Raw genomic sequence first — 13,098 nt, 5'->3', positions numbered from 1 at the left:
GTTGGCTCCTCCCATCCGGTAATGCGACAACCAGTTGATTTCGCAGTCTCTTATCCCACTACCGATAAGGTGTATGGTTACGAGACTGCACCCTAAGTGGGGTATCTTCGGACTGAGTGCATCATTGTCAGGACTTGTCAAGAGTGGCAAGGTACGCTCCAGAAGCCCCATGCAATCTTGACTCAACCGTGTACCTCGGCGCCCTGATTGAGTTTCTGCACTCCTTGGGAGAGACTTTCTCACCTTAGTCTTCCAATCTAAGATTTTTCACTTAGACTGAAAATTTAAGGTACCTCTTCCGGATGGGCATTTTCGTTTTTCTCACCCCAAATCTCCATGACTCAAGTTCCAGGGTCGATGTAGCTTTCCCTTGAGTCATGCTTTCTAAGTTCTCCCCGATTATGACGTGCGATAGATCTTACATTTTCCCTCTTGCATGTATGCGAACTAGGGTGCACGCCACATTCGGATGCCTAGTCTATCTGTTGAAAGTTTTCTGTTTCCTTTTATCAAGGTATTATTGTAAAGAAAAATAAATTTTCATTCCATACTTAATCTGGAGTTTGTATAACTCCTAGTACATAAATTTGTTATTTATTTCTTTTCCATAACGAAAAATACGTGCCTCCTCCATGCTGCACATTTGTCCCATTCACTTTTTATATCTCTTTAAGCTCGCAGATGCTTTTCAAAATACTATTTCTGTAACTTCTGTATTCTCCTATGCCCTAGAATTATCGCACCCTTCTTTTTTCTCCTGAGAATACCACCTCTGTTTTTGCATTCTTCCTCCATCTGTAGAGGTGATTTTTCTTGTTCGCTTAGCACTACCATTCACAGAGGATTCTGCTTCAGCATCCCACTTTCCCGTTTTTCCAATTTTAGACACTACATCCACCATTAATCTTTCATCTCTTTGACTATCTACAGCATGTTGTTTCCAATTTCTTCGCTTAATTTCCCTTTCTTCACACTTGTCAATGTCAACTTCTTGACAACTTTTACTTTCAACTGTATCTCCTCTGATTATTCCAATGCCTTGAGGTAAAGGAAACTTTATGCACTGGTGAAATGTCGAAGCCACACCCAAGATATTGTGCAACCATGGCCTCCCAATTAGAGCATTATAAGGTGGCTCAACATCCACGACACAGAATACAATTTTTTTTGGTAAATTCTGAAGAAGAATTCGCATTGTCACTTCTCCTTTCGGCTTGTTTGTAGTTCCATTGAAGCCATAAATTTTATATGTTGAAGGAATTAATTCATCATCTCATCCACTCATGGTCTTGTATGTATGATAAAAAGGAATATCAACAGAGCTCCCCGTATCTATTAGTATTCTATTCATAGCCCAAGTGTTTGCTTCATCCTCTTCATCATTTTCTAATTTCTCCTTCGGATTAATTCCTAACCTTACCACCAATGAACATTCGTGCGATTCTCCTCCTCCTGGTGTTTCTTCCGCACTGAATGAAATAGTCTGTTTTTGCCAATTTTTTTATGGTGATACTTTCGCAAGGTTGGGGATTTCTCTTCCTTCAGCATCTCTCGCATACACCCGACTTAAGATATTATCATGAAAGTCTTCTATGTTTTTGGACGAATGTATAATCGAATTACAATACAAGTTCTTTGCTTTCGCACCTACTTCAATTACAAATGTATTCTTTCCTTTTTCCGCTCCATATGTATTTCCTCCTGGTGGTGGTGGTGGGTTCTTTGGTTGTTGAACTAAGAAATGATCCAACTTTCCTTGTTTAATCATCCGCAATATGATTTTCCTCACATTTCTGCAATTGCTTGTTGTGTGACCATGAAAGCGGTGATATACACAAAATTCTTTACTTCTTCTCCCCGATGGTGGCTCATCTCCTACATTATGTGGTTCTGGGATTTCTTCTATTAGGATTACAGATTCTCATATTTTATCTACTGTAATATTCAACTTTGGTAAATTTATTTGTTCCCATATTATCCTTCTTGTTCCTTGTCTCTTATTATAATATGGTTGTTGACCTCCATAATTTTCTGGTGGATTATCCAATCTTTGAACCTTATTATTTCCTACGCGATTTTGAAGTTGTTTTTCTTTGTATTCCCTTTCGAATTCTTCTTGATCTGCACTGCCCATGGCTACCATATTTTTTTCCATCTCTGTAACGTTCTTACCTTGATTTCCCTGCGATGTTCTCGCAACAACATTTGTCATTCTTGGGAGTAAGCTTGCATTTCCGCTCTTCGCATCAGGTACTGCTATTGGGTAGGAGTCCATATCTCTTTGCTTCTCTTTGAGTGCTATATATTCCTCTTGAAATTCGCGCAACTCTGTCATTGTTATTGTGTCCTTTATCCTGAAGATTCGTATATATAATAAATCTGTAGGGAAAAGAGCATTAACAAACGCTAGAATAAGGTATCGCTCATCCACTCGTCTTTCCATTTCACTGCACATGGTCCTCCATCGTGTTTAGTTAAGTGACGTAGACTCTCATTTGTTCTTCTGCGAAGTCCAAATGCCGTCTCAATTCCTGGTCTCGTCATGTTATTGCTGATATATTGTCCTAAAAAGAGATTCTGCAGTTGATGGAACGATCCAATGGTTTCTACTGGTAGTCCTTCAAACCATTTCAGATCTTCGACTGCCAAACTCGCAGCAAAATATTTACACATCACTGCATCATTTTTTCCCACTGCAGTAGAGATCGAGTGTAAGCTTTTACATGTTGTATAGCACAAGCGCTTCCATCAAATATACTAGAGAACACTGGTAGATTGAATTTATGTGGTATCATTCCCATTTGAATTTGGCTAGTAAAAGGTGTTTTCCCAGCCTCTTCTACTGCTTCTTCTAATTGTCTTCTTCCATCATTTTTTCATGCAGTCATCATTTCTCTTAATTCCGCCATTTCTTTAAGAAGTTCTTCACTTAAGGTTTGATCTACATCCTGTCGCATCGGTCTTTTCAATCTTGCTTTCCTCAAACTATTCTTATGATTATTCTGTCGTACTGCTTCTTGTATCTTATATTTTTCATCTTCTCCTACGCCTTTCCCTTTCAATGTTCACAACAATCTGTGCTCTATCACGCCTTCCTTCTTCATCTGTGCGATCATGTTGATTCCTTAACATTTCCCTTTCTTATAATGCAATCCTACCTTGTTTTATATCATCCATGCGGTAACGTTCGCGCCGCCTTACTCGATTATCATGATTATTTTGACGTAACGCTTCTTGTAATTCTCTCTCTTCAATTTCTTCCCTTCTTCTTTGTCTGTCTCTATCATCTCTCGCACGTATAACTTCCCCTTCGCGCTCGTATTGTTCTCTCAACATTTCTCCATGCAATGTCATATGTCCTTGTCTTGGATCATCTTCTTCTCTCTCAAGATTATGATGTGTGCGACGAAGAAGTTCACGCGGATGTTCATATCGGTTAGTTCCCAAATCATGAATCATACGTCTTCTCTCCTGTTGGGCTTGTGAACTGTTATCTTCTTGCAAGTTTTCTTCAATAGCTTCCATGCGATGTCTTCTCCTATCATCTCTGTGATTAGATTGACTTTTTCGTATTGAACTTCTGCTTGATCTTGACCTTGATCGTGTAACACTTCTTGATCTACGTTCTTGCAATCTAAGATTCTCTTCTCTTAAATCATCGTTTTGACGTATCAAATTCGCACGATCTTCCTCCTCTATCCTCCGTTCTGCTAGTAATCTTTGTCTGAGTGCTTGAATTGTCATATTTCCTTCGCTTTCTTCAACTAGTCCTGCACTTCCTGTCCTTTGTTCCTCTTGCTCAGTAGAATTTGTTCAAGCTGTATGGACACTATCGTTACGCTCTTGTTCATGTTGAGGTCCAATTGGATTTTCGTTTCCTTGATTTTCTCATTCTCTTTCTTCATGTTGCTCAGTATTCGCATCTCGTCTTCTTTCAGCAATTCTGTTACTTCTTCTAGTTGCTATTGTTTGTTCAACAACAGATCCAATTCTTACCATCTTGAATTTCTTGTATCAACAAAGATTCAGTATACTCGCCAACAGGATTTATCACCCAAAGCTGTTTCTGGCGCCAAAATGTAGTTGCAGGAAATCCTACAACCACATCCCCTATGTACTAGACAAGATATCAAGTAATCATAATGAATCCTTTTATTAATTATCTAGTTCTATATTTGGTTACAAGATAATACAATGACTTTACTTCCTCTCCAAATAAATTTTCTCTCTCCTAGTTTCTTATCTCACACACACACTAAGATCTCTCCTCTCTGTGATAACCTTTTCTCTTTATATAAGGTCCTAAATAATGGATGACAGCTAAGAGATCCACTATTTTTGGAATCCCTGTGTGTTACATTCGCTCATGTACATTCGCTCAATCTCGCACAGCTTATACTTCGCATGGATCATCACACTTTACTCGTGACTTTGCTGACATCACTGAATACGTCATCTCAACTTTGCTATGTGCGATAGTCTTCGCTTTTGTTAGATAATCTTCACTTCGCAAACCTATTGATATGTGCGATATTCCACTCCTACACTTACAAAGTAAACAATAGCATCATCATGTTGAACAGGGTTACTCCATGATTATAAAAATAGTTTGGATTTAAATTATGTAAGAGTTTCATTCTATCCGATGTCCTGAAGGGACGATCATGTAAGAGTTTCAAACTAAGTTGTAAGTGAGTTCCGCAATATTCAACAGCTGATGACAACCACTTAAGTCCAATACGGATAATCAAGCCATATTTCCTTCTTTATGAAGTAACACATACATATTTCCTTCAATATGGATCATCAGAAATACAAAATCAATAGAAATTCCTTCATTTCCGTCTTTAAAGACATTTTATTTTAAGGATATTAATCATCACTTAGTAAACACGGTTGGGAGAACCCACACCTCTCTCACAAGGATTGATTTAGAAATCTAAAGGAGCTCGTATACTTTCCAATAAGCATGCTTCAGCGTAATTGCAATATTGATTATCTGAGTATCGAAAACTGCAATGAGTTTCAAGGATTTCGAGTAAATGAAGATGAAGAAAACGAGAACGGGGTTACTCTGCTTCGCTCAGAATTCCATGGTGGCTCTCTTCAGACTTTTTATTTGGAGGATTGCCCTGTTCTTAAGTTTCTTCCAGATTTACGAAGATGGACTTCTCTTCAGGCCTTAACCATTCGGAACTTCCCCAAAGCGAAGGAGTCTTTAACTTATGATCTTAAATCCCTCTCTTTTATTGAAAGGCTTGATGTTAATTATACAGAAAGTTCTAGCGCGCTGGGCTGTCCAATTCAGTAAGCCTCTTCATTCTACTACATTCATCAGGTAAATATGGGCAAATGTATCTATATCTTCTTCGGGTTTTCTTTTCTTCCTGATCACTACTTGATTCATGCTTTTGTTGTGCAGATGAATACAATATTGTGGATTAGATAAATAGCAGAGATTGTGTAGAGAAGCAGTTTCACGACCTCAAGGATGACATTCTCAACTTCCTGACCAGGTTGGTACGTAAAGATGTGATACGGCCATTCTGTTTCCAACTAGCTAATAATACCCAATTGTAATCTATACACATTTACTCATCCCTTTTGTCTCAGCAAGTATCATTTCATCACTTTCTCAAGAGTCCGTGTTCATTTGATTATCTACCTCCCAGTTGGCTTTATTCTAGCATATTGGACAGGCTCGCCGTATATACATAGGCTTCAACTAATACTGCCGCTTAGTTCATTTGATTACTTTTCCATTCTGTAAATCTAAGTGAAGAGCAGAATAATTTTAGAATTCTTCTTGTAAACTTTTTTTTTTTTTTTTTTTGTAAACTGCATAAAATTTAAATAAATGCATGGAGTATGATTAGTTTGTGCTTTAGGGTCATTGAGTATTTTCCTTTCTTCCATAATATTTTCGGTTGTTTCCTTCAAGAAAAAGTAATAATTGTTTGATTTCTTCTTCAAGGAATTGGAGTTTAGGATGAATAAGGTAGGAGAATAATGATGTACGTGCAATACTGTCCATGTTACTGAGTGCACATGGCTTGGCCTGTCATATTTTGTTTTTCATGTGCTGGGTAAGTATGGGAATTATTGGTACGTAGCTGGTGATGTCCTCCTAACTTTTACTTTCTCTTGGCCAAAAACTTTTTCTTTATTGGTAAGGATTTATCGCAATTTGGGTTTTCTTTTTCTAGCTTGGCTAATACATGTTCCCCGGACCCCCGGCCATAGTACTTGAAAAGTCTGGACTAATTAGTTAATCTTCTGCGAAAATTAACAAATTGGAGATCTGTATTACTTATGTCATTGATTAAACCTGTTATTCAATTCGAATTTTAAGGTTGTTAAGTGTTATATAGTTATTAAGCTCTACATATATCTAAACCCACTTAATGGTGTTGTTAGTAAATGCTATTATTGGTTTGATGAAATTGTCAAACTCACTGACCTTCATGACCTAACAAGAAGTAAACTGAAGACACGAAGCAACGAATTGTCCAAAAGTTCACTACGCGCTTTCTTCTTCTCAAAGTAGGAAAATGGATTAGAAAAATGAAAAAACAAACAATCCCAAATTGGATTAGGGTTGAGTTAAATTTAGATCTCAAACCAGAAAAAAAAAAAACAAAAAAAACAAAAAAAAAAAAACGACACCGTCAAGTATACTGATGTGAAGCTAGTAACCAATACTGTGACACCCAACTGATAATCATCCACGACATGACCCGTGGTAAATGATCCCATATCATTAGTTACGCATAAAACCGTGGTTAGCTTCGTGGTAAAAAGTATTAGGTGTGTTTAAGTGCTTAGCATCAAATCAGTTACTCCGTGCTGATGTGAATTGTAGTAATGCCCGCCACCCACAGGAGGCTTTCCTCCGTTGCCTTCCCTCAAAGAGTGTTTTCCTTGCCCCTTATCTGCAAAGTCGTGCTTGCATGATCTCTGTCTTACTGGTCAGAGTCAACGGCCAATAGATTAAATTATTTTAATTTTCTAATTAGTTTTCTTTTTCTTTTTTGACGCAAAAGATGAATTTTATTACTAGAAGGATTGGGTTACAAGAGTTTTATCTTCTTCAATTGCAGCAGCAATGAAGTTTGGTGGATTTAATTTTCTAATTATTTGTTGGTTATATTTTACTGATGATTGGAATTTCATTCCAAAATTCGATCGAAAATTAGAATCTGACGAAGAAGAAAGACAAGCAATGTCAAGTCTTCCAAAAGAAATCTACATCGACATACTTCTGAGGGTACCAGTAAAATCGATAATTGTATGTAAGTGCGTTAGCAAGTTTTGGTTTTCCATAATTTCCGATCCTGATTTTGTTAAATTGCATCTTAATTTTACTTCCCAAAGAAACAACCATAATTTATTGCTTCAGAATTATTATGACATGAGTTTTCATTCCATAAGTTATGCTTCATTATTATCATCATCGACTGAATCTATTGTTGTTGTTCAAAAGAATTTGCACTGCAAAGATAATAAACATGATGAGTTTGATTTGTTGGGATCATGCAACGGCTTGGTATATGGCTGGAATTATTTAATGAGATCATTTTCTCTGTGGAACCCAGCCACAAATGAATATAGGATATTACCCAAATCACAAGATACGTATAATTATATGGGTCGATTACATGGTTTTGGTTATGACTATAAGACCGATGATTATAAGTTGGTAATCATCCATGAAAACAAGGAAAATTGTTTAACAGAAGTCTATTCTTTGAAATCAAACTTATGGAAATGCTTTCGATCCCCCCGGTGGGGGTTTCATGTTGATAAACTGTCTGGGGTGCTTCTCAATGGAGCTCTCCATTGGTTTGGGCCGATTGCAATGGATATCAGTGAAGAGAAACTCAAAGAATTGCAACTACCAATGATTTGTGATAACTTTGTGAATATGGGAGTGTTAGATGGGTGCCTTTGTGTACTTGCTACTGACGAAGAGGTCTTTGAAGTTTGGGTAATGCAAGATTATGAAGTTCAAGAATCTTGGACTAAACTTTATACCATTACGTATGAGAGTATAATATGTGATCCCCGTTTTCCTGTGGAGCTTATTGGGTTTCTCATGAATGGTGAGATTATGTTCAAGGACCCAAAGATGCAGAGCATAATTTTATACAATCCGAAGTATGATACTGCAAGAAAACCAAATATGCATGGTTTAAGGTTGCTGAGAGCAGTGAGTTATTTTGAAAGCTTGGTTTCACTGATATCTATAACTTCACTGGATGAAGGAAACAGAGAGATATCACTAGAATTAAGCTTGTAGAAGAGAAACATGTAAATATGCTATTTACACCTATACTCGTGTGATTCTTTAGTGAGCTTTCTTTCCTTTAGTTTCGTTTCATATGTTAGACCAATAAACCCTTGTATGATTGTTCTATATTTTACAGGTTTTGTACCCTGTTAAGCTCCCAGGAACGAGTTCCATTAAGTTTCATGTATGCTACGGTTAGTGTGTTTTCCCCACTGAGTTTTTTTAGATCATAAGTTACCTTTACTGATTGATGAGCACTACCAGGCTACAACATAGAGCTTGCTCTTGCTTCACAGGGATACCAGATAATGGCTGCTACATGCTATGGTGAAATATGTCGGTATGTATGGTGAAGAGGGCTATATGCTGTTGTAGTAGAGCTTTAACTGCGTCGATCATCATTTCTTTCATTATTTACAATTCTCAACTAGTTGTTTTTCTTTTTTCGCAATTACGTTTTACTGTCACATTTAATATGTGTCATCCAAATCAAAACCATGTTATGTTGTCACATTGTAAGGTTTTTCTTTGAGAAATGGAACACCAATGAACTTAGATGCGCAAGTATAAATTTTGCTATTTTACTGTTGTCATTTCCATTCATGTTGTTTGTATGCCTTTTATTCGCAGTGTGTTTCGATTATGTATCAATGGTGTTGGTATGTTTTTCCATGTAAACTTTACTTGATTCTTTCCAATTTGTAAATTATTTACACAGTTTATGAAACTTATTATAAATCATATTTAGTTGGCATTTGGATGCTAAGTTATACCTGCAAGCCAAACGACTTGGTAATTCAATTAACAGATAAATATCATCCAGCGTATATATAAGAAATGCAAAAAATAAGATCCGTGAGGAGAAAATTGACTAGTTTTAGTTATGAAGCAAATCATAATCAAAGTTGAAATCAATGCTGGGCATAAAAATTAAAATTCATCGTAATTAATAAAAGATAAAACCATGGGAGTTGATCCAACTCTCTGTCGAGCTTACTTATTTGGAACACGCAAAAGACTTTCGATGAATGTTTCACACAAGAACTCGTCCTTCTTCTCATATTCAGGCAATGCAGTCAAGTTGGGAATTGAAGAGTACAACACACCAGTTTCCACCTTTGTGAAAGCTTTGCTTTTCCAGTTGTAAGAATAAAGCGACAGATGCTTCATATCAGTACGGTCATTATAAGTTTCTAAGAATAGCTGATCTGTTCCAGCGATGCCATGAAACTCAACCCACCGATTTTCATTCCACTGGAAAGGTAATTCAAGAGTCACTTCTCTCCAATTAGTAGTGTCATCAGGTATCCATATCTTTGTAATATTACCACGAGGTAATACGTGTGATAGAGCAACATGGTCATTCACTTCCAACAAATGAGTTACCGGGTGGAAATCTTTACCAAACTGATCAGTGATGAATTTTGGGACTACAATTGTTGTAAACTTCTCACTGCCAACATGAAATGCAACTATGAGTAATTTACGAATGTGTCCATGAAAAAGATCATAAGCGATCCAATGTACAGACCCATTCGCATATACAGCTGGTCGTTCGAGATAGTGCTGTGGGACCCCATCAATAGTTCTCCATGTATTAGCACCTACTGTCATCACCAAGCAACCATGATACCAAGCAGAATCGTTTTGTTTATAATCCCAGATGCAAATCACTTTGTGTTCCTTAGTAGCAGGATCAAATCCAAAATGATAGGTTGGAAGATAGTTAACATGTCTTTTCTTCTTTTTCGGAAATGTTGTTCTAATCCATGGTGACAATTCTCGGGTGCTGAGATTGTATATGCGAACGCCAAAATATGGCCGCGTAGTAGACGTGAAACACACCAATCCGTTTACAGGCTTCGAAACTTCATCATAATTTAACAAAACCGTCTGCCTAACATTGACAAGCATTGGCGGTTCTCCTGCAATCATTCTTCCTGTCTCTGACAAATCAGCTATTACAATATCCGCCTTCTGCAGCCTGATGTGGTCACATTCTCCTGGAGAACACCATTTGACTAATTCCCTTGGGATGGCTAAAGTGAAACATGGACGTAACCTTGATCGAATAAGGTGTAAATAAATGAAGTATGAATCATCTTCGATTAAAGACAACCAACTTTTACATACGCATTTGAATCGCATGAGAGTTTTCACCGGAAGTCTGCTTAGTATTTCACAAACTATATCGCCTGTCAAGAATATTGAAAAATCATCGCTTCCGCTTTTCTGCTTCATCTTCTTCTTCCCGATCTTCTTCTTCTTCTTACTCGTCTTCAGTGCCATTCTTGTTGGTGTTAAGCAAACAGCCCTGTACAGAGAACTAGAAGTACTGTTGTTCAACTAATATTATAGCTGAAGAGAAAAAAATTATGTTACCGTATTATGTCAAGAACCTAACAACAGATAATAATAATAATCTAAATTGATGATCTAGATTCACAAAACTAGTTAATTATTCTCGACAAATTTACAAGTATCACCTACAGAAAACACTAACTTGTTGCAAGTACAGATATTAATTTTAGTTCAAGCAATATACCAAACTTACATATGCCAATCAGAATACTTCAACTAAACACAGTTAATTCAAATTCTAATCTGAACCCAATTTTTGTGTTAGATAATACAGTATATAATTAGAACATGCCATAAGATGTCAACAATTAAGATTATAGATGTCTATATATATATGTATGAAACTGATTTAGGAAATATAACAAACAGGTGGTGTGCTAAATTATTTCTTATTTCTGTGCTCCATATAAACATGATTTCTAAAGACCATACAATTATAAGTGACTCGGAAAAAGAGCGATAAAGATATCAGATTCAACTAACCGAGGCGAGGATCACTCTATCCTTAAACTCGATTCACCCTGTATAGTATGCTGTAAAAAAATTACAACAATGATGGTTTCCCAAGGAGCCCTTGCGAGTTGCACTAAGTCCTCTTATTCATAAGAAACAAATGGTATATTACAAGTACTAGTTAAATTCTGATCGGAAATTTGTCAAATTGTGTTTCAGGAAAGTAGAATTATGCTTCCTCCCCGTTGGAACTATTTGGAAGACTATGCATAGACACCCAATATCAAGGATGTGAAAGACTCTACGGGTATTAGTGGGTGGTTATCAATGGGTACCCATTACCAGGAACCGTTAGGAACCGGGCCTGACTTTTATAATAGGCCCGTTTACGGGTCCAATGATACCTGGATGGATTCGAACCCATTGACACCCCGTATCACAGATGATGGTATTCCATTAAGTTTTCACCTGAGGATCCCATCTTGGAGTATGCATTTACCGGATGATACAGACTTCACTGCTGCTTATCTGATGATGGCGGAGAAAGTTACCACATGACTGGCCAGCTGCTCATCCCTGGAAAATGTTGTTATTTGTGTTTATGTGCCTTTTATTTCCATGATGTGTTTCCATTATCTTTCAATGGAATTCTTATGTTTTTCCATGTACGATTTTATTTGTCTCTATCTTGATCGGAGACTCCACAAGTTAGTTAAAGAAATTGTTTTAGTTTTTAGTGAATTTAACTCATGGTCATGTCATTATGTACCTAAGGAGATGAATAATCCTATCTAAATTTGCAAGAATTAAAAAACTGAATAATGTACAGTCAAATTCTCCTCAAAGCATTATCAGATTACAGTTGCTGGAGGATATGCATCATGTAGCTCGGTAACTGTTTCAATCGCTTCAATAATAAGAAGAAAAAAAGACCTTGCCAAACTTGAATTTAAGGATCTTTAACTAATATCCTTAGCAAATGGGATGCGGAGGTATACCTGCATACCAAATAACTAGCTAATGCAATCAGAGCAGGAAAACTGACATATATCCGTGGAAAAAGACATTACTACAACACGAATATCATCTAGCATATAAGAGATGCAAAAATAAGTTTAATATGGAGAAACTTGACAAAATTTAATAGAATAAAAAAAGATGAATAATATATCTGAACTCCTCCATAACTTTAACTAACTCTATGTTGACATTACTATTACAAGTAAAACTGTCTCACACGAGTAACAAGATAAGTAGGAGTCCCGCGTACATGATCAATAATACATCTCAGACTCAAAAATAGTTAACCCACAAAGATCTTTCTACATAAACGGATGTAACCTTGTAAGTTAGATTAGATTGTTTATCAAATCTCTAGTTAGTGTAGATTAGTTAGATTGGTCATCTTTATATATTGAAAAGTCACAGATCACAGATGTTTATCTGGATTGCCATCCTAAAACTGATGTCTCTTAAAAGTGAGCATCCTAAAAGTGAACATCCTAAAAGTCATAATATCGGTGTGGGAGAAACAAATTGATTACATATGGGATTTTAATAGTTTGATTTAGTGTGTGGGATCGGTTAGTGTCACTAGTAGGATTGGAACTTTTATAAATCTGGCTTTTGTGGAGGTGGTTTTAGTGTTTATTCATCCATAAGTAGTATGCCACGGTTAGTTTCAAGTTCTATAAAGTCTGAATACAACTTTTGAAACAAGATGATCTTTTGGTCTATTCGGGTTGGAAAGAAACGCCAGGGTTTTCTCGGACATGAAGATGGAGCTTCAATGAGTAATAGTCAAAGCTAATTTTTTTTTTTTTATTCTTTGTGGAATTTCAATAGGTTTTTTTTATTTCTGTTATTAGCAGCTGGAAGTTGTTGCAATTTAAATAGGTTTCCTTCGAAAGATGGCGAGTTTACTGTCAAGAGTGCATATAATAAACTTATGGAAGTCAGGGTTCAACAGCAAGCAGCCTTAAATGTTGTGCCAA

The 13,098-nt window shown here is 36.6% G+C and overlaps 2 protein-coding genes across 7 annotated transcripts; one reads left to right on the top strand and one right to left on the bottom strand.

Moving 5' to 3' along the window:
- The first annotated feature begins 6,907 nt into the window (after window positions 1-6,907).
- Window positions 6,908-8,854, top strand: LOC113283784 (F-box/kelch-repeat protein At3g06240-like). 4 transcript variants are annotated; one of them, XR_003327627.1, is made up of 3 exons: window positions 6,908-7,292; window positions 8,427-8,484; window positions 8,555-8,854. XR_003327627.1 is itself a non-coding variant. In XM_026533148.1 (3 exons), the coding sequence occupies exons 1-3, from the start codon at window positions 7,106-7,108 to the stop codon at window positions 8,619-8,621; spliced, it is 276 nt and encodes a 91-aa protein (XP_026388933.1). In that variant the 5' UTR covers window positions 6,913-7,105; the 3' UTR covers window positions 8,622-8,854. The 4 variants fall into 4 exon arrangements, 3 of the variants coding, with proteins under 3 accessions (XP_026388933.1, XP_026388932.1, XP_026388931.1); XM_026533148.1 differs by having other exon boundaries at window positions 6,913-7,288; window positions 8,587-8,854; XM_026533147.1 differs by having other exon boundaries at window positions 6,919-7,288.
- A 301-nt stretch (window positions 8,855-9,155) lies between these two features.
- Window positions 9,156-11,360, bottom strand: LOC113278218 (putative F-box protein At1g32420). 3 transcript variants are annotated; one of them, XM_026527117.1, is made up of 2 exons: window positions 11,135-11,360; window positions 9,156-10,625 (listed from the first exon to the last, which is right to left on the bottom strand). In XM_026527117.1, the coding sequence occupies exon 2, from the start codon at window positions 10,577-10,579 to the stop codon at window positions 9,284-9,286; it is 1,296 nt and encodes a 431-aa protein (XP_026382902.1). In that variant the 5' UTR covers window positions 10,580-10,625; window positions 11,135-11,360; the 3' UTR covers window positions 9,156-9,283. The 3 variants fall into 3 exon arrangements, with proteins under 3 accessions (XP_026382902.1, XP_026382901.1, XP_026382900.1); XM_026527116.1 differs by having other exon boundaries at window positions 9,156-10,616; XM_026527115.1 differs by having other exon boundaries at window positions 9,156-10,604.
- Window positions 11,361-13,098: the final 1,738 nt, after the last annotated feature.

This window comes from Papaver somniferum, chromosome 5 (assembly GCF_003573695.1).
Source record: "Papaver somniferum cultivar HN1 chromosome 5, ASM357369v1, whole genome shotgun sequence".
NCBI classification, from domain to species: domain Eukaryota; kingdom Viridiplantae; phylum Streptophyta; class Magnoliopsida; order Ranunculales; family Papaveraceae; genus Papaver; species Papaver somniferum.
The sequence above is the reverse complement of the archived record's forward strand: the minus strand, read 5'-3'. Positions and strand labels throughout refer to the sequence as shown.